At 39.5% G+C, this 25,566-nt stretch overlaps 1 protein-coding gene across 4 annotated transcripts; it reads right to left on the bottom strand.

Annotated features, from left to right (window-relative positions):
• Nucleotides 1–1,233: 1,233 nt before the first annotated feature.
• Nucleotides 1,234–25,566, bottom strand: DNAJB4 (DnaJ heat shock protein family (Hsp40) member B4). Of its 4 annotated transcripts, XM_077785401.2 has the most exons (5): nt 25,426–25,546; nt 24,488–24,535; nt 9,088–9,373; nt 6,181–6,755; nt 1,234–5,228 (listed from the first exon to the last, which is right to left on the bottom strand). In XM_077785401.2, the coding sequence occupies exons 3-5, from the start codon at nt 9,296–9,298 to the stop codon at nt 4,995–4,997; spliced, it is 1,020 nt and encodes a 339-aa protein (XP_077641527.1). In that variant the 5' UTR covers nt 9,299–9,373; nt 24,488–24,535; nt 25,426–25,546; the 3' UTR covers nt 1,234–4,994. The 4 variants fall into 4 exon arrangements, with proteins under 4 accessions (XP_077641527.1, XP_021383073.1, XP_085442484.1 ...); XM_021527398.3 differs by lacking the exon at nt 24,488–24,535 and having other exon boundaries at nt 25,426–25,566; XM_085586358.1 differs by lacking the exons at nt 24,488–24,535; nt 25,426–25,546 and adding an exon at nt 10,290–10,411.

Raw genomic sequence — 25,566 nt, 5'->3', positions numbered from 1 at the left:
TTCCTTTTATCCTGAGTACACTGCACACTACAGGCTACCCCATTCTTCAGTTTCTCACACATAATACTTGGGATGCAAGAACCATGGCAGGCAACAGCCTTAGAGTTTGTGGAGAATGTGCTGGCTATAAAATGCCACTATCAGTGAGTGCTTCACTACATATGGGGTATCTACCCTTACTCAGGGAAATGCTATATGGTATTTCAGCTGCTGGTTGAGTGGCATTAGGCGGTTTTTGAATGTAGGGCAGCAGGGCTGTGAACATGGCAGTTTGTCCTTGGTAAAGCAATCAGGCATGACTAACAGGATTGTTGTTTGTACAGCTCCTCCCTTCAGTAAGCCAGTAATTCCAGGGCAACAAGCACAGAGCACTTGTGCCTTCCACACCCAAGGGGATCAACAACAAATCTCTATTTTCACTGCTTAAATAACAGAGCAATTAACTGGAAAAGCCTGAAGGAAACAAATCATGCCATCCAACAGTCTATTGCTGAGCAATCTGACAAATGAAGAGCTGAGATTCTGCACTTCCTGAGGAGGTTAGTGCTGCTATTTGCTCAGTTTAGGTGCTGAACACTAAGTGGCTGTACAACCAATTCCCTGGTTCTACAGCACGTGTTCAGGAAGCAGTATAGTAAGAACTACTCATGGCAGCTGCAAGAGGACTAGCACTTACTGATCCAAAAAGTGTAACTGTCTCTTAATTACACTTACAGTATCATGTTCATGGCCCATATTTTTTAGGTCTAGCACATGAATTCAAGTGCATGGTTTCACCCTAAGTTATAGCAAATGTCACTCTTTAAGGAAAACCTATTTGATCCCAAAAAAGTCTGCTTCTGGTGAGTCAGACTAGCATATAAGATGCATATACTAGAAAAGAATGGAGTGCATTTGTTCAACATACCACAAATAGGCTTCAGGAAGATTTCAGCACAGTTACTACAGAAATGGCATAGTGAAAGAATGGAATGCTAAGCCCCTCATGACAGCAGAAAGCTGTGGAGCAAGCAGAGTACCACTGCATGGCAGGAAGGAGAAAAGGCTGTAATGTAGCTTGTCCTACTCTTCCAACAGCTTGATGTTGTCCTAAGGCTTGATGTTGGTGAGACTAAGAAAAGATCTTTAGAAGCAGAGGTTTTCAGACTTGCTGGATGAATTCCAAAGCAACTAAATTACTTCTACCTTCTGTGGCACCTAAGCAACCTCCAAGACATCAAAAATCCATCCCGATTTCATTAATGACCGTTTTATTTTCATGTATTTCAGTAGTTACAAATATAGTAGTTGACTGAGTATTTGCTTCCTTCTCCCAAGTAGCTTTATTAAATAATCAAGTGGGTTTTAAAACATAGCTTTTAAGCACATTTTTGATTAGAAAAATATTTTTTGTGAATGCTGGATTAGATAGATATTAATGCTTCTCATATTTTGAAGTAATTCTACATGCTGGTTTCTGAAACATATACTTTTTTATCTCTCCATAAGAAAAGAAATACAAGCATTTATTTCATACCAGTTCTATAAGTTTTGTATTTTGAGATTGAAAACAGTTGGAAAAGTTTAGTTTGCTATACACATATACATATATATACACCTCTAAATACACAAGATACTGCAATTCCTCAATTTGACACTACTCCTCTTACCTGAAGATGGTTACAAAAAAAATAATCCTAGTTGCTGCAACTTTTTTTTTTTACAAGTTGGATATGGTTACAAGACCTTGGATTACAAAAATGCTTAATTCCATTAGCTTTTAAACTGACAAATAGGTATTTTAGGTTGATATGCTTTTAAGTCGTGTAGCCTGTAGCATTTGCCATTATAACAAAATATAAGAGAAAGTTAAAAACCAACTTTACACTTTTTACTTAAAAACCACATAAGAAATGCAATACGGAACATACTGAAATGGAAATTTTTTCAACAAACAATATATAGTATTAACAATATGCAGAAGCACTAAGCAGCAATTTTTTTCTTTGTAATACTGCTCCAGCTATTGTTTACTTTCTGTAGATTTAGGACTACAATCTAACTGATACTGCATGAAGAGATCTGCAGTTGAAAAATTGACTTGAACAATACCCCACAAAAATTCTACTCCTTTAAGTAAAAGAAATGGGATTCTTCTCACACTCATGTAAAATTATTCTAAATTAAATCCCAACTTCCATATGATTTACTTTTCTGCCGTCACATCTACAACACTGCTATTTCTTAGGCTACCTAACAGAGCAGGTAACCTCTAAATGTCCACAGGCAAAAGGCTGACCGCAAATCTTGAAATTTAATATGAAAAACAACAACAAAAAAATCCCAAACCCCAACCCTTTGAAAGTATTGTTAAAGCACTGTATTGTATTATGGTTTTAAACTCAAGTAATAAAGCATGCCCACAAGGCATTTCTTCCACCAATACCATGCTGCAACCAAGGGAACCAGCCCTATTACTGTATTATAAAACTCAACTATTACAGAGGCCTCTCCATCTCTCTATGCACCTTTGAACTCTAAAGACAACTGACTCATATTTGAATTTTAAAAAAGTAACTCAATTCAAGCATATGAAAGTTTCTGGGCAACCCCTATCTCATGCCGACTCTTAAACAAATTTTGCTTTAGATACAACCTAGCTCTTTTTTTCTTCAAGGGAGTAAACTTTGACCTTTGAAAATAATGAATACTTTAGATCAGCATGATCTTTAAATACCTGCCCTAGCCAAATGTTTTTACACGGTTTTTGTACATGTCTCCAACCCAGCACAGACCTGCTCCCTAGGGAGTTGTCACATGAGCACCACCATCTTTGGGCTAAGCCTCATTTACAGAACATAGCCCTTAGCAAAAAATGCCAAGTCCTAGTTCAAAGAATGATTTTGCTTACAAGAAACCTCTTGGCATCATGGAATCCAACGCCCCTGCTGCCCTGCACAATGTCTAGTCTGGCTGTGAGTATCCAGGGACAGCAACCCCTCAAACTCTCTAGGAAACCTGTTCCAGTGTTTGATCATCCCCTCAGTAAAAAGCTGTTTCCTTTTGTTCAGATTGAACCCCTAACTTGTGTCCACTTAGTCCTGTCACTGAAAGCTACTGAGAAGAGCCTGGCTCCTCCATCTTCATTCCCTCCTGCCAGGTGCCAAGATTTCCCCCAAGTCTTTTCTTCCCCACGCCTGCAAGTTCCAGCTCTCTCAGCCTCTCATACATGGTCCTGTGCCAGAGCTGCTCCACTAGTACCAGGGAGCTCAGTACTCCAGATGGATGCTCATCAGTGCTGAGTAACAAGGAAGGATCATCTCCCCTCGCCTGCTAGCAAAGCTTTGGCCCCTGTTGCCACAAGGCTGCACTGCCAGCTCACAGTCAGTTTACTGACAGTGTGCTGGTTCAGTTACTCCCCAGCGGAGCATCCCCCCTCTGAACTTTGTGAGAATCCTGTGCCCAGTCCTTCAGCCTGTTGGGGCCCCCTTTGAAAGGCAGTACCATCAGCTGGTGGCACTAGCTATTCCTCCGAGTCTATATGGTTTGTAAACGCCATCCTGAAATTCATGTCATTAACAATGCTGACTAGTATTGGCCCCAGTACTGAGCCAGAGGGTACACCACTATTGAGTTGCCTCTACCAATGTTGAGTGGACTTTCTGCCACTAATTAAACCCCCTGTGCCCCCTCATTCAGCCAGCTTTTAATCTATCTCACTTTCCACTTATCCAACCTATACTTCATCAGTCTGTCTACTGATGTAAACAACACAGACTGTTCTCCCCACATCCCCCAAAGCTCACCGTAGATGGCAGTTAGACTGGTCAAGCAAGATTTCCCTGTCGTACATCTACGCCGATTACCCCAACCACCTTTTAGAAATGCTTTCCAGGAGGATTCTTTTTCCATCACATTACCAAGGGCTTAGGTGAAGCCGATTGGCCTGCAGATTCACAAATCATCCTTCTTGGTTTTCTTGCAGAGTGGTATTTTCTTTTTTCTAGTCTACTGGAATATCCCTTAATCCCTGGCCATTCAAAGATAAACAAGAGTGGCCCTGCAATGGCATTAGCCAGCTCCCTCAACACTTGGGTACAATCTGTCAGGCTCACGGAATTCCAGGTAAAGTGCACCTTAACCCAATCCCCCACCACCAAAGTTCCAGATTTCCCCTCTAGTCTCAGGGGCCTGGAATTCTTGCATGCTTGTTTTACTGGTAGTGACGGATGCAAAAGCAGCACAAAGTACCTCAGTCTTCTCCACATCATCAGTCAGCTTTCCTGCCCTGCCCATTAGACAGCAGGCTCACCTTTGCTGCTCATGTCCTTGAGGAATCCCTTCCTGCTATTCTGCCTGAAGGCTGAGGAACTATCCCACAGTAAATGGCTACTCTGGCTCCTCAGGCCACATGCCCTTTGCCACACTCACAATGCAGTCCTGACACTTCTGGAGGCAATAAAGGGAATGCTTTCATTGTACAGGGGGGCTGGTCAGGAGTCCAAGCTGATTTTTCTGGCCTACGCTTTATGCAGTGGAAGGCAACATACTGAAATGATCTCTCTCATGTGCTCTTTAAAATATTTATACCTTTGTGTATATCTACTACGATCTCAAATTTCTGTATAAATGTGTAATGTTATAGAAACAGCGAGGATATAAGAAATAACGTACTTGGAGGCTCAAGTACTGTATCAGAAATATGCACTGACTTTGTAAAAAAATTACTGTAATTATATTAAGCAAAATAATGACTAAACATTGCTGATTAGGAAGATGTAAAACAAAATGAGTGGTTTTCCCTGTAATTTTTACTGCAGAATTCACCTGTATGACTTCTACTTAAACCCTTTTCTTTTCATGCAGCATTACAGTATTTTCCCCCCACCCATCCCACAAAACAAAACAAAAAAGATTCCACTAGGTGTTACAGATTGCACTTTTAAAGCAGACTCGCCAGTCCTCTGCAATTCCAGTGTCCTATTTTAATCTGTTCACAGACACAGTCTTCCATTTTATGAAACTGGAAGATTTCGCCTAAGTACTTCTTTTGATGCTGGAGAAATGTTATCTGGGAAAATTACTTCAAACTCTATAATTAAGTCTCCACGCTGGTCAGGATTTTTGGGAAATGGCAAACCATATCCTATAATTCTTCTTCTCATCCCAGGCTTTACCACTTCATTGACTGTCATGGGTATGGTTCTTCCTTCTATCGTTGGCACATTGAAAGAGCTGCCACACAAAGCCTAAAGATAGATTGCAAAATGAGAAAAACAAATTGGTCAGAACTTTTTTGTATCCATAAATGAATTTGGATTATTTAAAAGTGACTAGAATTCTAAAACATTTTTCCTATGCACTTCTCAGATGTCAAAATTTTAATACTATGTTCCTCTCTTAAAAAGAGAAAACTTTAATTTGTCATTAAATATCACTGAATTTATGAATGTTACACAGTGGCTACTGGAGGGTAATTGAGCTTATATCTCCTTCAAATATTCTATCAAATAGTAAGAGACCTGAGCAGAATTCCTCAATCATACTTCTCTACTGGAAATTTAGAATCCTATTTCACTTTTTGTTTGTTTACATTGCACAGGACTTTTTTCCTAATACATTATCAACCTCTATTATATCAAATTTCAGAACATTTAAGTGTCTATAAGCAGCAGCATATAAAATTTCACAGCTGTCTTATGTGAATATTTGTGGCGCCTAAAGAAATCCAAACAACAATTTTGTTGCACCAAAATTAGAACATTACAGATCTTCTGCTTTATCCAAGTTTCTTTTCATTATTAGGATCTCTCAAGAGAAAGATTTTGATCCCTGCAACTTCACCTGACTCAGCACACTTAGTAGACACTAATAATGTCCAACTTACTAACAATTCAATGAGTCTAAGTAGGCTTTTATCTGTGAAAGAACTGTATTACCCACATTAACATTAAATATTGTCTTTTCTCCCTCCCTCACTACTTTAGGTGCTTCACCTCACTTCACACTTATTGCAGAATCCCTTAAGGTAGCTTAATTTATACAAAGCTCATAATGAAATCAAGAGTTTATTTCTCCACCTGATACTAATTAAGAAGGAAAAAAATACATTACACACACACAGCTACCATACAGCTTTAGCCACTGTATTGTACTGTAATAACATCAAACATCTGGAGTTCTACCACAAGAGAAACTTACCTCCCTTAAGCTGATCTTAACAGGATAGACAATATTTGATCCATCTCTCTTGAAGTGAGAGTGAGGTTTATCTTTAATGATAAAAACAATATCAGCTGGAATTGTGTTGGGTGTTTCATCGCCTTCTTTTGGAAAAGTGATCTTGGTGCCCTCTTTCCATCCTCTTTTTATCTCAATAGTAAGGATTTTGTCCTCTGTTCGGACGCTTCTACCATCTGGGTTAAGCCTTTTACGTGAAATCCTCATTCTTTTTGTGCAGCCATGATAGATCTCTTCCAGGGACACCTTAAGTTCATGGATTACAGGGGGATCTTGTTTACGTCGTAATTGGCTGCCAACTGTATTCCTTTCCCTTGGAAAACCATTCATACTAAAACTAGTGAAGGATCCAAATGGATCACCATCCACCTCCATGTCTTCAGTGTCTCTGCCACCAGGCATCCTCCTCCCAAAGAAGATCTCAAAAGGATTTGTGCCACCAAAGAAAGCTGCAAATGTAGCATGCGGGTCTCCATGGAAGGAGTACCGGAAGGTACCACCCTGGCCATCAGATCCTCCAGCTCCTCCTTTAAGACCTAAATAAAAATATAAGAAAGTTAAAAACAAACTGGGTATTAATATGAGCTTTTCTGCTGTACAGTGTAATGATATCAGGACTGATGAGTCAGAGATATTTGCAGCAGAGTGAAAGGTCTGCTTTTCAAGGAGGATTCACCATGAGAATATGAGGTACTAACTAGCAATTCAATAACTTCAACAACAACAAGGTTTCTGAAGCTCTAGAATGACTTACTTCAGAAGAACAGGTATTCTAACACAACCAATTTTATTTCATGTGATTGAAAGCAGTTATTTTAATCAATTAGCATCTTAAGAGCAGAAGACAGGTTTGCTTGATTTCTTCTTGTCCTGCAACGTGTTTTGCAAATTGCATCCTTCTACAAGGTCACTTCTGGGGGAAATTATTCACTGTCATATGCAACGTATTCCATAGCCTCTATAGCTTAGCTGTACCTCAGTGTTAATTACTTTTACCCATTTTCCTGCAATTTGTTCTGAGTAAAAGGTAACACGCCAACAGTCAAGCACATATATGCTTCCTTAATATTCAATTTAGAATCCCAAAATTATCACAGCTTGTGTTCCTATGGTACAAAACAGGTACAAATCCTGGGAACTCTCTTCAACGTAGCCACAAATAAAGCGTCATGGAACTTAGTAAGATCCACTTGGGTACAAAAACCCTTGTATACACTACTGCTGTCTCCATGAAAAAAAACAGAAGGTTCTCAATAGCTTTGTTCTATCTTTCACACAGAGCTATCTAAATCTCATTTCTTCCTGCCAAGAATTCTCACTAAAAATTCTCTTGTACTTCCTCTGGTCCCATTTCAAACCTAGCTAAAATAAATTTTTTTCAATGCCTCTTTCCCAATAAGTGATCAATGACTTCCTTGTAACAGTGCTCTTCTGCACTAGCTATTTCAGGGTACTTTTTCAAACCATTGGAAGACTGAAAGTCTTCTTAAGATACTTTTGTCTTAAAGAATCTTAAATACTTTTTTTTTTTAAACTTTTTTTTGAGTCTTAGATCACCTCAAAACTACAGCTGCTATCATATTTTATAACCATAGAAAAATGAAGGCTTACATTATGACAGAGGCATTCTATAAATTTGAAAGAGGGGTTTGTAGGGGTTTTTTTTAGCTCAGTACTCTCATGCATAACCTTAATGTTGGGTACCAACACTAACCAACTAAGACATTAAAATGCTTTCCCCATTCCAACACCAAAGCAAAAGTACTCAAACTATAGTACATCCTTCTGACACACTACTGTTAATGCCAAATACGCAGATCAGGGGATTCAATCTGTGACAGCAGGACACCTCCTGGAATAGCTGGCCAGAAGTTACTGAAGGTACATTCAATTCCTGGCTGCAAAAACACTGAAGCTTCCTCACTCTTACAAACCCCAACCCTTTGCATTTCCATTAAAACAACTAATTACACTCCTACAAGAGCTTAGAGAGTAACTGAGGCATCAGGAGGTATTCCCACATTTGACATTTTAAAGATCATACTTTATATTTTTGCCCAAAATACTAAATATGGCTATTTAAGTGTCCTTTATAATTGTAAAACACATGGCCCCGAGCAAATAGCAATGAGCAGGCCTACTTGTCACAACGGAAGTGGTTCTTTTAAATGGAATTCCTGATACCATATATATTTATGGGAAGGGATGTTAATGACTTCCTCTGTTGCTCAATCATAAGATTGAAAGTCATGCTGGTCAACAATTTTTTTTTTTTTAAAAATCATTCTCTCCAGATAACCATTTTTGGATAAATGTGACATTTCAGAGGCCTCATTCTCTTGGCATGTTATCACTGTTTACAATTAAAGCTAAAAAATTGTTCTGGTATTTCATGACATCAGCCAAATTCTTTCCTCTCTAGGCACAAAGCCAAGGACAACTACAGGCTGGACACCTGGGCTTCTGCTCCGAAAGATTGCTTTGCCTAGATCAAGCAAACTGCCCTTAAAGCAAAAATTAAAGAAAAGAATACATGCTTTTGAACTGCATCTCAAAAACTGCTCTGGCAAAGGAAGGCAGCAGTAATAGACCACAGAAAGCTATTCATGGGTGATAGACACTTTCTGTTCAGTAACTTTTTGCCAGTCGGGTATCTGGGGCTTGTACAAAACCCCATTAAATTAAGAAATTAGAACTTTTCCAGTATTTAAGCCCAGCAATACATTTTACACTTAAAATCTCATGAGCCAAACAAATACATTGTAAATACATTGTCTAAAGAGGAACATACACCATGTCTTCATGTTTACTTTGCTTCATTCAACATAATGAAAGCGACCGACCAAAGCATAACAGAGATATACATACCTTCCTCCCCAAACTGATCATAAATATCTCTCTTTTTGGGATCACTCAGCACTTCATAAGCTTCCGCAACCTCTTTGAATTTTTCTTCTGCATGGGGAGATTTGTTCTTATCTGGATGCCACTTCAGTGCTTGTTTTCTGTAAGCCTTTTTGATATCCTCATCAGAAGCCCCTTTTTCAATTCCCAAGATAGAATAGTAATCTTTCCCCATCCTGAGTGTCGGAGGAACTCAGATTTTCCTTGCTGTAAAGAAAGCAGCGTCCAGTGTCTTAGCGAGGCGGAGATGCTAGAGAAGAAAAAATAAAAATCAAACTCTGAATTGAAACAAACAGAGCTGCCACAAAACAACAAACTCTACGATGCATTAAAGAAAGAGCAGACAGCTTCTCCGTATGTCATTGCTTGCCCCGTGGCCGCTTTATGGACGCTTACAGAGCGGGCACGGCAGAGCCCTCCCCCGCAGGACGTGTCCCGGCTCTTTCTAGAACGCCAGCGCCGCGCGCGTCACTTCCCGCCCGCCCGGCCCGCGCGGCGCCCGCTCTGCCGCGCCTGCGCGCGCGGCTCCCGCGGCAGCGGCAGCGCGGAGCGGCAGCCGCGCCTCGCGCCGCGGGCACAACCGCCACCGCCGGGCCCCGTCTGCCCCAGACACCGCTGAAGCCGTCTGCAGTAATTATAGCGGTTTACTTCACTGTTTCTATAGAGACAGCTGTACATAACTTTTCCAAATATATCAACGTGGAGCTGAACCCTTTCCAGCAAAGGCTACGAAGAATTTATCAACGATAAGATACGAAATATCAACGACAAAGCTTCAGAAAGCGAAATTTCGTTTCTTTAAAAATAGAATTAACCACCTTTAACTAAAGTTGACCATAGCCATGTACTATTAAGCAGTAAGAATGAATCTCAGCAAAAAAATACCACTTTGTTTACCACAACTCAAGCCACTAAATTAAAGCAGATCAAAATGTAAATCCTGTCTCAGCCATCTTCTATGAAATAGGAAATACCAGTATTATTATACAAGTATGGCAATATACCAAACAAATAGCTTTCATCTGATGAGACACTAATAAGAAAAAAATACTTGGTTCTTACACATTTGTTTTAAAATATATAAAACAAATTCTACTCCTGAAGTATTTCTCACGGTCCACAGAGAAAATGATAAGAAGTTTTAGCCTGCAAGATTTCTTTCATACCTCTGTTGAGAGCTATAGGTCAAGAAATTAGCTACATTTATCAGCAGGGCAATGAACTATATCACGGAGTAACACAACTGAAAAATTACTCCTTCCTGGAACAAAGTATTAAAAAACAACACTTTTGGTCATATCTACAGTTGTCTGTATGAAGACATTTCTAGTTTGAATTATGAAATTACTATTATGGAGGTAATTAAGCTCAGCTGCCTTCCTTCTAACAACAAAACCCACTAATCCTCTGACTGAGGGAGCATTATATTTGAAGCCGTTTTCTAGAACCTGCTCAAACTTACAAGAGACTGATAACAAGGGTCAGAAAATGCTTCCTTACCCAGAAAGTACTAGAAAAAGATTTGGGACTTTACTTTCACTTTCTTAACCTGCGTCATCCTCCTAATCCTCACACCTTTATCTTTTCCACTATCTGCAACAGAACTTGCTAGATCCTTGTGTATACAGGATTTTCCTAATTATCTATCTACCGGGGGGGGGGGGGTTTACATTCTCCTCAGAATATGTGTGGAAAAGGTAAAGAGAGAAGAAAGTCAAAATTTCACGAGAACATTTTAGAAAGCAAGAACTTTTAGCATATACATAGTTAAGATTACAAATGTAAAAGAGGCCAAAGGGTATCGAAAGAAGGAACTAGCTACCCTTGCCAGCAAATCTCTCAGGACTCACTTGCATTTCTGGCACAGTGGGAGTCACAGGGTTATAGACTAAATTACCTTCACAGCTGAAGGAAGAACTTGTTGCTGAGCTCCACCTAAATCACCCTTTACTAAATCACCCTTTTATTTTGACCTTTATTTTAAAAGTGCTCTTCTAGTTAATTTAAAACTAGTATTTCAGATAAATTCTTTGAAGCCCACATCCTAAATTGAACATTTTCTCCACTATGAATACTGTACTAAGCACTATGTCCCAAGTATCACAGAAACACTCAAGCAGTGCAATTAACAAGGCATAGTGACAGATTCTGTGCACACACATCCCCCCATTCTGTAACACCACAGTAATTCATTTTAAGGGTTTTGTTAAAAGCCACAATAATCAGGATTTCTCCTTAAATAAAGTTTCTTCATCTTAATAATGAAAACTTACAGAACAAATTCTGGTAACAACAAAGTTACACTGGACTTTTTGTCCAATATCACAGCGACTAAGTGCTCAGGCATCCTTTCTCTCCCTACAGAGGGGAATGTGCCATTCTGGCCTAAGTGCTGAGTTATACCATAATGATGTAAACTATTCCCCAAAATTAAACTAAAGATTCTGAGTGGGATGTACAGTAGGGACTACATTACTTCTACTTCCTGCCCTATATGAGATCTTCATGTCGGAATGAATTTATACTGCAAAAACTTCTATTTTTTAAGAGTCAAGTCCAGAAAGCATGTCCCTTCTTCTCCATGTTGAGACCTTCCTTCATCACACGATCAGAGATCTTTTGAAAACAGGCCACAGCTCCTCTCACATGCTTACTGAGCTCTTTAAACAGTTTCTAATAGACAAAGATACTCTCTTAAAAGCAGTGGAAACTTTTAATATTGCAATTAGAATACTAGTGTGCATAAAATGGACATCTAATAATTATGCTAATAATAATATGGGTACATCCAGTCATGCCAGCACTTCTTCTGACAGTGAAATCCATCTGCTAAGTGTGGTAAGCTTTTATGTCTTCCAATTTTGTCATATCAGAACTGCTAGATTTTTAGAATCCAAATGTCTGATATTTGCAGGTTTTTGCTACCTTTTTTTTGTTGTTGTTGTTATTTTATTCCATATTCATTTCCAGAATTATCTAAATAAAAGAAAGCAAAATCCTTCAGGTACTCTCTTCAAGGACTTCTGTCTCTGCAGTCCCTTCAAATAAGCACAGATAAACAGAAAACAAAACAGCCTTAAAAAAACAAGTAAATATTCAGTTATACTGCTATAGTCCTATCTTCTCTGTTACTATTGTCTAGAAGAACACTCTTCTAGACAATAACAAGATTTTGCTTCCCATACACTTGAATATCTATTGTTTAAATGCCTGAGCAATTGTCCCGTAAAAAAACAGATAAGGCCATTACCTACTGTGTGATATAAGAATGCCTCTACGGGATTACTTTGTTCTTCTGTGAGCACTCTGCTTGTTAAATAAACAAATTTGTTTTTTCATTTTCTCCAAGGAAAATCGTTTGGAACCTGTGAAAACCCGTGGCGGATGGGCTAGTAAAGCTCTTCAGAAGAGACACCCTTAAGAGATGTTTCCTCCTAAATGTCTCAAACTGAGACAAGTTTCTGCATCTCTACCTTGATGTGCTCTGTCAGCATGCCCATTTCCCAGAATCCTTGCATTTCAGTCACCTCCTATTTCAGAGACTGCTGCTTTGTGTCCAAGTCCCACAGGAACGGGCGGTGTTTGCACACTTGCCCACGGCACAGTGGGATGGGAGCTCATCCACCCGTAATAAGGGCGGGGCTGGCATTCGATCGGGGCTGCTCCGGCAGCATTCAGAGCACACAGCCCGAGGATCCTACACAGCCACGCTGCTCTCAGCTGTGACGAGCCAGCAGCAGTGGGTCCTGCAGCTCACTCGAGCCCCCAGCAGCAAGCCACTAAACTACAGAGCTAGAAAATTAACAAGGCCATAACCCAAGACTTGTTTAAGCATGCTTCTGTACGAAAGCTAAGGAAATTCTCAGACATACAAATCCAGTGACATACTTGGCCAGGAAGCCACCTCAAAAACTTAACAGCTAAAACCCCCTCACCATCGCTTAATTTCTTCCTCACCCTACCACATTAATTCTCTAACTGATAAATCACATTGTGACTCAATTAACCCTTTATATGATCAGTTCTTTGGTTATACAGTCTTCAAATACAACAGCTACATTCCATTTCAGGCATACACAGAAAAAAGTTATCATCATTCCAGTATCAAGTGGCATCTCTCAAGCTCTTGGTCATATTCAACCCTGTAAAACAATTTTCCACCAAAATAGGCAGTCTCAGATGTGACTTCTGGTCTTAAGAGCTACTTCAGGATAATGTCATGGTACTCCTATTCTGCACTGAGGAAGTTAACAGCCCGTATTTGTCCAGTGCTTTTTTACATCACGGGTTTTTGTTAAAGTATAAACTGGGGGAAAAAAAAAAGGAATTTCAGTTCAAGCTTTTTAATGTTGACTGGGGGCAAAAAAGGGTACATTTTCAAATTTAACAAATTAGTAAATGCCAAATAGACTATTAAAAATTTTATTGCCAGGGAAACTGACTAAAATTTTGAAAACATACGAAACTTGCCAAACCTAGAAGATTTTCTATGTTCTTTGATCAAAACCTATGGCATTCATTTTTAATACTAGACTTCCTTTTTTTCATCTACATTTTCATCTAAAAATGTGTGTGAAATAAATACTAGGAAGCTGAAAATTGTTCCTTCAAGAGCTCCACTTCGGAGGCCGAGTCTGACTATTGCATTCCACTTGAGAATTTTTGGTTTAAAATGTCTTTTCCATTATTCTCTCAAAACAACTATATTTTAACTCACATACATATGGCCAAGAGCTATAAATCTTGTTTGGCAGAAAGTGGGGACAGGGTCCTACCAACAGTTGTGTTGACATCAGCTTTGAATCAGCTGCTCTCTTTAAAAGAAGCCTTCACAAACAGCAAGTGAGAGCAATTATGGAAGCATTCGTAATAACATACTGAACTCAAATTATAGATTAATCATAAATTAGCACCGGTATGTTAAGGAAAAGCTTCTAGGTAGAACAGTGTCAATATTCCCTGAAGTTGAATAAAAATGCTCATTATTTGCTTTAAATTAATCCATTTCTTCTGTACTTCTCACTTATTAAACCACAGAAACAAAACTGAAAAAGACAGGACTAGATCACATAACAAATTAAAGAGCAAACAAAACCACAAAGGCAAATTCCAGACAGATCACAACTATAAATACACATGTGCACATAAATGTCAAGGCATAGCAGCCAAATCCTTCTCCAGGAAAAGCTTTCACAATTAAGTACATAATATTTGCAAACCCACATTAATGAATGAATAAATTTATACTCATCTACAATGGTTTGAAGAAAGCACACTCATATACAATAAAAACATTCCCTGTAACATCATCCATTGTTTTACCTGGAAAAAATTCTACAACTCTTCTCCCCACCATCTTTAACTGGATGCAGTGGCTTCCTGAGCTATGTTTGTACTTTATATACACTTTATACTGTGAATAAGACCTGGTACATGCAAGCCCCATTCATTAACTCTATAATTATAGAGTTTCACCACAGAACTATTCAGTAGCTGGTATCATACACAGAAATAAATTTTGAAGTTTACAACAGAAGCAAAAATTAGTTGATTTTAAAAAAATATATCTTAACAAAAAATGCAAAGTGAAACCTGCAGAGCATCACAGTTCCTTCTAACTGATGGCCCTAAAAGGAAAGCTTCATTTATTCATTTCATTTAAACCCCGGTAAGAACCAAATGTATCAAATTTTTACTTGAGTTTTCTGTGGAAACTGCTACTGTGACAGAAGTAAAAAGTTAGCTGCATATAAGGATTCTGGGGCTGACTTTACATCCAAATGAATAATCATAAAAGCAAAGTGAATTGCCACATAACTTACAATAAATTCATTATACTTAAGTTACACCAGTCCTAGCATCAACAAATACGTTTTCTAATTTTCACTGGCAATATGTCTTTGATAACAGTGCCTATACTATTACTGGAATATACATGAAATTCTGCCAACAGGCCAAAGGGTATATTTTTAAGGTCTTTTGTGGAAAAGCTGGCTTTAAATATACATTCCAGAATTTAAATGAATTAGCTCTAGTGCAAAATCTAGAAACAGAGATATACTGTTATCACTTTTAAATCTCAAAAATATATTTTAAAGTACATGATTCACAGTCTTCAATTTAATTTGGAAAAGACTACATGACAAGATGTTAGGTAATTTTTCTAAATTAGTTTTAATTTTCTTATTACTTTTTGTAACAACAGACCAAAGGTTAGAAATGAAATGTACAACTGAAAACATTCATCATACTTTAAAACTTACAATAATTTATTATATGGTAAGTTATGGGTTAGGTTCTTCTCTTCAGGAAATTATTATTTCCATTATACACTGATTAGAACATAGCAAACTGACATCTCATACCTGGTTCCTGTTTATTAAGTCACAATCTCTACTATAGCTGAAAAACAAAAATTGTCTTGGAGTAAACATGCACATTTGAACTTTTCAGCACTAAGAGGGAATAAACAGCTATGGGAATGTAAGCAGAGCTCTCGGGTTTCAGCAGTGATGTACAAATTGTTGAAAACACAGGATTGCACTTGGAAACTCAAACGGAAACATCCAAAGTATGGCCTCACAAAGCAACACCAAGAATTTCCACCTGCAAGTTAAGACTTCCCTCTTCTCAAAGAGTAGACATTCCACAGGTGCTTTTCAATACCTTCCTTAGATTCTGTGTCCATTTCAATCCCTACCCACATATTTCTGTGAAGGGATTCTTACTTAATTTGAGTGGTGATCAGAAAAAAATGCCAATCATGCAGAACATTTAACATGCCCGTCTTACATACTATGAACTTCAAGTAGTTATGAATGCTGTCACACATACTTTTGTAAAAATCTGTATGGAAAAATGCAGTGTCTTGGTACGGAGAAATATCTCCTGTTATTAGCAAAAAAACCCCCACATTCACAACAAAGCTGAAGTTCTCTTTCCTCCAAGAAAATGTTTGATTTTAACAAGTGATGCACAATTCACTACTTAAGTTGTAAGTCTGAGGCAAAGAAAACAGAAGTAGCCAAACTTCTTTCTTTCAGTTTTACATATAAAAACCCCACATTTTTGTCCTTCCTGCCTGCTGCTCTGATGGTTATCATTCAGGAATTCACCCAAGACTCAACAAATTCTGCCAGAGCTCATCTCTAGGTCAGGGGTGGCTCCATGTGGTGGAAAAGTCTCTCCTCCAACCCGTGATTTCAAAGAAAGACTCAGTAGTCTTCTGTTGTCCAGTCTCAAGGTAGTTTATTGCAAGCTATCTAAAAGATTTTCTTCTGGAGCTGCTGTGGTTAGCTCAGCAGCTCAGGCAGAGGCACACACACACCCTGACATCCTCTCTGACTCCCAACTGCTGCTTCTCTCCCCCCACCCAGGGCTGCTGCTGTCTTTTATATGGTACATCACGTGTTAAATGTTTATAGTTTTTCCCCAATGCCTATGACCTATGTTAAATGATGCCTTTCTACTCTAAACCAATCTGTGAGTGCCAACATCACCAAGAACATGGAGGTAAGGAAGAAGAAGGCAGGCCCAAATCCCTCCATCTTAAAACTTCTGACCCCCATGTACAAGACTTAAAACCCCCTTGTACAGCACTCAAAAATTCTTCCCTCTACTTTGTGACTACTTCTACTATAATATCTAAACTTTTCTGACTTCTTATTCTTCCTGCAAGGTTGGTAAATCATTCCAAGGTTCAAATCCAAAATCACAGCTGTTTCCAGCTGCCTGCCAGGGTCTCAAATGCTTCTGACCTGGGCCCGGAACATCCAAAAATGTCTGAGGGACATTTTGAGTTCCAACAGAATTCTGTCCTGAAACTGCCCATATGCAAATGAAGAGTTAGACTTCATCACATATTTATCACACTGTACTAGTCAGGTTTCTGACTCACATGTCACCAACCTTCTCATGTTGGTTATATAACAAGTAAAGATATTTAATATGAACAGCTTAGTGCTTTGTGTATGCTCCATTTCTCTCCAAGAGCAGCTGCTTTTAATTTGATTGTAAAAAGTCTTATAGCCCTTCTGTTAACAGTATTAAGCAAACACTACAATCCAAGTCTTTCAGATTCTCAAGTGCCAACACACTGAATGTTACAAATACCATCACAAAGGACTAATTTACTGGATTTATTGGATGTAAATATACTTTATACATAGCCAGGGGCTTCCATGCCCCACACTGTTTTCTCAGCATGAAGACTACACCACTTAATAAAATATGTTGTTTATAAAAGCTTAAGAAAGTACTGATTAATTCTGATCTGTGACGAATACAAGACTGCTTGGTAGCCAGGGGAAAAAAAAAAAAAAACCACAAAAATAAGTATTAGGAGACACTAGGACACAAAAATCCCAGAAAACATTACTCTACTCATGTAAACACTACAGTACCAAGTCCATCTACACTGGTAACACTCAGCTATTCTGCCTGCTTCAGCTGTCCCAAACCATGTGTATTACTTAAAATAAAAAATGTTCAGAGACTGTAACAGATAACAAAAAAATGCAAATATTTCCATGTGAGGAACAATTGAAGAGGATTGAATTCTTCAGTCTCCAAAAAACACAAGTCACTACAGTCAACAAATGCTGGAGGAAGGGGGAAATGAATCGTTTATGGTTTATGCCCATTGCCAGAAGCAAAGTGTAATCAGAAGAAGCTAGTTTAAATAATAAAATTAAGAAGTTCTTCAAGTAACAGGATTCCCTGCAGAAAACCACTGGAGACTCAATAATGGTCTCAGTGGGACACTGAAAAAGTACTACATAAGAGATGTACAGCAAGTTTCTTAACAAAGAAACCAGAACAGGAATGTCAGACAATTTTAAAGATACTGAAAAAAACACGTAGACCTCTATCTACTTGTTTGCCCTGCAGATGTGTTTATTATACAATCTTGGAAAATAGTGAGTAGACTATAATAAGTATATCTGTATTGTTTTCCACCGAAGTAAAATAGAGAGGTGGTGTCTACAATAAATACACTTTTTAAAAATAGGCATTTAGTCGCACTTGTGAAGATGTTTTCAGTATTCCCGTTTCCAGTAAAAGCGAGGCTTAATTTGACATTCACTGTCAATGGATTCAGCCCCACTCCTGCAACACAAAAGGGGCAGAAATATCTCTAAAAATATAAGGACAGAATGGCCAGCTCATTCTGCAGCCCAGCATTCCCCACCCCACAGCTCCCGGCCAGCTGGCACAAACCAAAGTAACATTTGCTCCGGGCTGGACACAAGGGCAGGCAGCTCAGACCCTGAGAACTGTGACTGGCTCCCGACCAGATCTTCCACCAATGAATCCTGGTGCAGGAGAACTTCTGTGACCTAATACTAGTGCTATGTACTGATTAACAGGAAAAGGACAATGGAAAACTCGCACAAGTTTCCACAATAAGCCCTGCTGACTTGCCTTCAAGAACCTGGAGTTGAAGAAAGTGTTTTGAAGGCATTTATTTCAACACCCTACATAAGGTCATTATTACAATTCTGACCCACCCAGGAAACATTAGGATGGGCAGTATGTTTTATTTAATATCTACTTTGATGGCTGTAGCATAGTACATCTCTTTGACCTTTCAGGAGGATATCTACCACCTGTAACTATTTCTGTTTACCTTAAGTACAGTAGCAATTCCTTCATCCATAACAAAGTAACTCAGTGGGGGTCTTCCCACCAAACAATACAAGTAATAGCCACTGTCTTAGCAAAGATACAGCAATACATAATTGTACCTGTAGAATGAAAATATTCCTCGCAGATTAGCTCTTGTAAAAAAGACTCTGTGACTCTGGCACAGACAACTCAGATGTGACCTGATGTGAACCTAAAACCTCTCCCTCCAATGATTCTCAGCCTATCACTAAGTATTTGGATTTGTTATATTTAAAAAAACAAACAAACAAACAAAAAACAAATAACACTGCCCCAACACACTGACAGTTTGGAACATTCATTAGTGGAACATAACACATTATAGAAATATTTTCCTAACGATTGAATATACTCTCAAGTTTACACAGAAGGCTGACAAACTCATCTAGAATTTTATCACTACTTCAGTCATGTTCCATAACTAAGAAATAGACAGAAGTCATGTCTGCAAGGTATTTTTTCTTCTTGCAAAAGCATTAGATTTTTTTCTGACATAATTAAAAGCTATCAATGAGAAACAACTGATCATCGTTACAGGTCACACACAAGAGGGGGTGGGTGAAGAATAGGTGGAAGATGCTTGCACAGTCCCCATGCAAATTCTCCTTGTGTTTTCTTGAGGTTTTTTCCCCCTTTAATAATGTCAGAAGCTACTAGTTTCCAAGAGAAAATGAACTATTTTTTCAGCCTTAATGAAGAGATGAACTGCAAACACAATAAATGCAGTTGAAAAACAACTCGGCTGCACAGTATTGTTTTAATTGCTGTTACACTCATGCAAGATCAAGGTAATTAATGCACTACCAAATAAGGAACTGCTCACATTTTTGCTGTGGACATGTGATCCCACTGGTCTTACATAAGCAAAAAGAGGTGGTCACACGAGATGCTTTTTCCAGAGTGTGCTCGTCAAAATCCCACCCAACAGCTCTGATTCACGCAGACAGTTTTACATGCAAGGCTGAAAACACACACACTGAACTGTTGTACAAAGACAGGAATTTAAAGAGGAGATGTCAGCACAATAACTGATCAACATGAAAGGCAAACAGATGTCAGTAAGAATGTGCTTCACCTACAGGAGACAGAAAGACAAGCAACCCCAGTTACATTTACTACAATCTGCTGTAAGAGAAGTCAAAATAGTTGCTCACTAGTCTTTGCAACGTCTCAACCACATCTCATAGCTAAGTTATGTTTCATAACTGGTTTCTCCCTTCTTCAGCAGCCTAGAAAAGTTTCAAGATAAAAAGCAGGAGTTCAATAGATCCACTTTGCAATTAGTATCTTAAATTACTTTATTCCTCTAGATTAAATAGTGCATAGCTAGCTAAGAGGTAAAAAAGGCAAACATGGAAGGTACAACTCAGCAGAAAAATATCTAAGTGTTCTGAAGTGATACCAAATTTCTATTCCACTAAGAAACTACTGGCATTCAGACTCAGAAAAGATTTACCTTTCTGTTTGGTTTTTTTTTTAAATTTCTGCTATGATACATGAACAGTTTGTTTAAAAATAAGATGCTCTGACTCACAAATTAAGAAGTACAATTGGTAGCTTAATTAAACAGTATCAGAAAGAATACTGCTAAAGATCAGGCCTGGATAATAGGGAAGTACAGAAATCCCTTCAGAGCAATAAAGCTTTTCCCACTTCAAGAGGAGAATTCTCAATATTAATTATGCCTTAAATTAAGTACTTAGTAATTAACAAGTCTTGAATGCACTTTCTTCAGTGCACTGCTGACAGAGGGATATATTAAGGCACTTCCATCCTCTACAGCTACTGCTGAATTAATAATTTGTTCTCCTTTCCGTCTCTCAGTCCCCATCTCAGCCTTTCTTAATTCCCATTCATATGCAACTTCCAGGCCTAGCTCCACTGCCCAACTTATTTCAAGCAAGGCCTTTCACTCTTCTCCCGCACCAGGGAAGAATTCTGCAGATTCTCTGTGCTCTCAAAGCTTTTCTTCCCATGACATCACCACAAAAACACTCAATCCCCTCGAACAAGTCAATGCTGAGCACTGATGACACGATCATGCTGACTAATATTATCCAGCTGCCTTTTGCACAACATTCCTTCATCAGAAGGATGCACAGACTCTGCATACTGCAGCTGTATCTAAGGAAGAAGTGAGTGTTCTCTGACTTATCCTCCTATATCAGACATACCCAATGACACGGTGGCTTAATGCAATTTGATAGCTTCCCATAAGGTAATCAAAATTTTAAATCAAATACATATCAAACAAGAGAAGAGCTCTAAAGATTCTACATTTACACAGCTTCTCTATAAAGTTTTAATACAATAAAACCTTTTTCTAGGAAAGGCAGCATGACCAAATGGAAACCAAAACCACCAGATACTACTTTTTCCAAACTCGTGATGTAAAAGTTATCCAAATACTATCCAAATTATGGATCTGAAAACTGCAATTACTACTTCAGTGCATATATAGTAAATATGAAAACATGACAGATAACAGCTATTCGGATAGAGAGCACATGCTCAATCTTCTCTCAGCAGATATTTAAGGGAGTTTCCTACTGATAAAGTTGCAGATCCTGGACACACTTTGCCAGTGCAGGAGTAGCAGCTGACAGGACCTGAATCAATTGATCTACATCTCCCAAAGTGACAAATCATCAGACAACGATTGCAGATTTCAGCACAGCAGCAATGACTTGCAGAAAGCATGGCAGGCACATGTACAGCTATCACAGTGATTATCTTTCTCCCACAGAGAACATAAACACTTCTCCTATACAGGTGTTCGGTGGACTGAGGCATAGCTAAACAAAACATGCTACCCAGAGGATTGCAGAGGCAACTTCAGAAGAAATGTAATTCTTTACATAATGACCTAGTGAGAAGTCTCCTTGTACCAGAGAATCACTTCTTTCAGGACAGCCTTACCTTTTGGTCTGGTCATCACAGAGTAAAGCTGGAGTGAATTGTAAAAGAGAAAAACAATGCAAATCAACCCAGCAGAAGTCAATGCATGAATGCACTGAAGTGTCTTTGGTAAAGCAGAGGATTTGTGCAAGTTCCACACTTTTACACTGATGCTTTTGCACTACCTGAACTGACAGAGAAACACCCTAAGGACCTTTTTATAAAAGTAAGCATTCTTTCAGACATAGTAAATGATTATTTTTTTTCCTCAGAACCATCCATTATTTAAATCTGTGACAACCCACACAAATAAAGGTTTTCGGACTTGTCAGATATTTACACTCAGTAAATACAGCTAGTGGAATGTTTTAGTCTGATGACTAATGCAAAAAACAACCCTTATGGCTTGAAAAACATGGGAGATGTCATAATCTAGTAAATTCAGTTAAGGGAGATATCTTCCTCTAATCTCTAAAAGAAACAGTGAAGACACCTTTTAAAAATCCATATTCTTCTATTTCTTATATTGCCAACTATCTATTTATTAAAATTCTGAAAGGCATGTTCATTTCTCTACTATTCATCCTTCTTTAATAAGAATAGTTACTGTATGAACTGAACCTTATTTTACACAACAAAACCAAAGTTCTCATGCTCTAGCAGCCCAATGCAAACAACTACTTACATCAAAAGCATATTTAGAAGGCATTGAGGAAACAGGCAGTGCAGGTTACTTGCAGGTAACTCCTGCAAGTGAGAAAGTAGGACATCCTGGTGTACACTGCTGTGACATGCCAGAATGTACTCAAAGAATACTGCAGTTAGCACCGTTAAATGGTTAGATCTGAACCCCACTCCATTAACAGATTAAACAGAAAGAATTAATCCCATAGGGATAATTTTCTTAACTGAAATATCACTTCATAAAGGGAAATGAAGATAAGACTGCTTAAGAGATGTGGTTTTCTAGCAGATAGGTTTTAAGTGCCATCATGGGAAATACAGACAGAACCAAGTGTTAATAAAGGTCATTAGATCAACTTAGGAATGTGACAGGCAAAATATTTATATAATACAATACTATATAGTACAGCACAAGTACAGTACAGAGGAGATCTTTCTCCTCTTCAATTTGTTAAATGTCATGTTCTGACTGTAAAGCCTACAGTGACTTCAATAACTGTGAAGACTGAGGAATAACAGAAATAACAGATATATTAAATATCATTCTCAGCTTTCAAATAAAGCATCACCTCAAAAGTAGTAAAAAGCTGATTGAAAAAAATCTCTGAAAATTAACATTCATCTAGCGTCAGTTGTTTATGAATTCAGCTACAACACTTACACCATATCAGACAACAGTTTTTATTAGCCCAAGGCATCATAACTGCTTAAAAATCAGCATTACTGTGGGAACCCAGGACATCCCTCTAGCAGGGATGTCAAGACCCTGGCAGGGGGCTCGGAGACCTTGGCCTGAAGTCAGAAACACCTGGGGCTTCAATTTTAGCCCATGGAAAAACCTGCCAACTTCGTATGAGGAATTACAAGCCTCAAGGGTTTGAGCAGTGTGGTAGTTGAATTCACACAGGGTGAAAAAGTAGAATTTTAGGGTTTTAAAATTAGTGTTTCAAGGGGACAAGATGGAGGGATTTGGGCGTGTCCTGACCTTCTTCTCCTCCTTCTTACCCTCCATGTCTTGCTGTGACGGGTGACACTTTTCTATTTGTTTAAGGCAGAGACACTCTGTCCAACATAAATGATAGATATTGGCATGTTATTGTAAACATAGTACACGTAGTTTTTGGTATCAAATGGTAACACCACCCTAAGATTGGAGTCTGTCGCAGACTGACCTGCTAGACAGACCACAGCTCCTTGAGAAAGCATGTTATAGATAAGAGAAAATAAACAACCTTGAGAAGCCGACCCTACGCATTCCGACTGCTTCTTTGGCTGCGTGGGCTGGGAAGCAAGGACTTTTGCATTTTTTTTGTATAACTTTTGCATAACTTTTTAACTACAAAACGCAAAGCACACTGATTCTTCCCATCATCCAGTAAGGGGAGAGCCATAAAACACATAGCCAGTGGCCAGGAGTGGTTTCAATGTGTCACAGTCAACGACTATTGCTCAACTAAAATTACACAAGTAAGTACTTGCTACACACAGTCAAACTATTAGTAGCTAAGAGAATGAACAAATATTGTTGAGCAACAACAGGGAAAAGCCAAGCATAAGAATTAAATTCCCACTCTCCAAGCGTAATTTAACTTTTTTCCCCATCCCCTCCAGCTAAAACAGCTACATTAATGGAAAGTATAAGCTAATTTTTATGTACAGGCTTTTTCAGAAAAAGTATCAGAGCAGCAAGTTTCACCTGGCTATAGTAATACACTGCCATCTGCCTAGAAGCATGTAGGAATTTTTAACTTTGTGGAACATATTACTCTTATTATAACCCTTCTTAACTACACTACCTCAATAGTGTAATGGGAGTTAAAAATATAGCATTTTTAAAGCTTCCCTTAGCGAAGTTACCTGCACTGGAGAATACAGGATAATCTGAGCTCAGCAACACTGTGACTTATAGACTATTAAATTTATCCCAATTACAATCACCTTAAGGCAGCATGGAACTACAAGGCAGCACTTAAGGACAGAGAAGGGAAAACCATGAGAGGTATTTTCTTATGCAAATCCAAGAGTCCCTGCACGCCCCAAACCAGGCCAGACGCAAAACAACCGTTTCTCAAATAAAAGCACTGACAACAACAAAAAAAAAAAACCCACAACTCACTTAAGGCTGGAAGAGACTTGACACACTTCAGTTTAGAAGCAGGTATGTCTAAAAAAAAGGTATGACATTAATGTAAACCAGGAGCTCATGAAAAAGGAACAGTTGAATATATAGAAATATTCTTTGAAATTGTAATGCATCTCCTCAGAATGGTACAGAACGCCATCGTACAGCAGTTCTGCTCCAGTATTATGCAGTCTCTATTGCTATGATTCCTAAGTAGATGCTCTACGACCTTATCCTAATGTGAAGCTTTTACAACACCGTCATCCATACTCAGCATGACAACTCATCCCCAGCAGGTCACAGGACCTTAACAGGACTCAGATTAAAGCATTACAGAGTCCAGTTTTCACTAAAGCTTGTGCAGCCAAGAAAAAAAATCCGTCAGCTGTAAAAATCGTACATTAGCAACAACCATTCTCAGCTAAGAAATAAACACCCATGACAACTGCAGGACGAAGCAAGCGAAGCTCCGTGAAAGGAGAGAGCCGGTCCCGTTTTGCGGGCTGTGGAACGACGCAAAAATCCGTTCGAAACGAGCGGCCGCGCCCGCAGGACGGCAGCGGGCCCAGGGCCGCGAGCAGCGGCGGGCCGGGCCGGCCGCGGGCCCTGCCCCGGCCCAACGGCTCCGCCGCCCCGGCAGCGGCCGCTCCCCGGGAAATGGCGCTCGCGTTATTGTCCGCCACAACGCCCGGCGGCCGCGCACCGCGGGAGGCTCTCCGCAGGGCAGCGTCGCGCTCAGGCGGGAAGAAAGCCCGGCGGCCCGGCCTCCGCCCCAGCTCAGCGCCGCTGCCACCGCCCGCTCCTCATCCCGCCCGGGCAGCAGCCGGGGAGGCAGAGCACGCCGAGCGCGGCGCGGCCGCAGCCCCGGGCGCGGCCGCAGCCCCGGGCGCGGCCGCAGCCCCGGGCCCGTCCCGCGCGCCTCCCGCACTCACCGAGCGTCGCCGCCCCGGGCCCGAGCGCGCTCCCGGCAGCCCCGCAGCGCAGCCTCCGCTCCGGGCGCGCACCCGCGATCCGCACCAAATGACGCGAGAGCCGCGCGCTGCCTGACCCCCCCCCCCCAGCACCCCCCCTTC

The sequence above is a fragment of the Lonchura striata genome, chromosome 8 (assembly GCF_050655825.1).
Source record: "Lonchura striata isolate lonStrDom1 chromosome 8, ASM5065582v1, whole genome shotgun sequence".
NCBI classification, from domain to species: Eukaryota; Metazoa; Chordata; class Aves; order Passeriformes; family Estrildidae; genus Lonchura; species Lonchura striata.
This window is presented reverse-complemented; position numbering and strand designations above follow the sequence as displayed.

Excerpts from the sequence above, each read along its gene's own strand:
- DNAJB4 (XM_021527398.3), bottom strand. The coding sequence starts at position 9,298 with ATGGGGAAAGATTACTATTCTATCTTGGGAATTGAAAAAGGGGCTTCT. Across the intron at positions 6,756-9,087 it reads TGATCAGTTTGGGGAGGAAG|GTCTTAAAGGAGGAGCTGGA; the intron begins GTATGTATATCT and ends ATTTTTATTTAG. Across the intron at positions 5,229-6,180 it reads TTAAGATCAGCTTAAGGGAG|GCTTTGTGTGGCAGCTCTTT; the intron begins GTAAGTTTCTCT and ends ATCTATCTTTAG.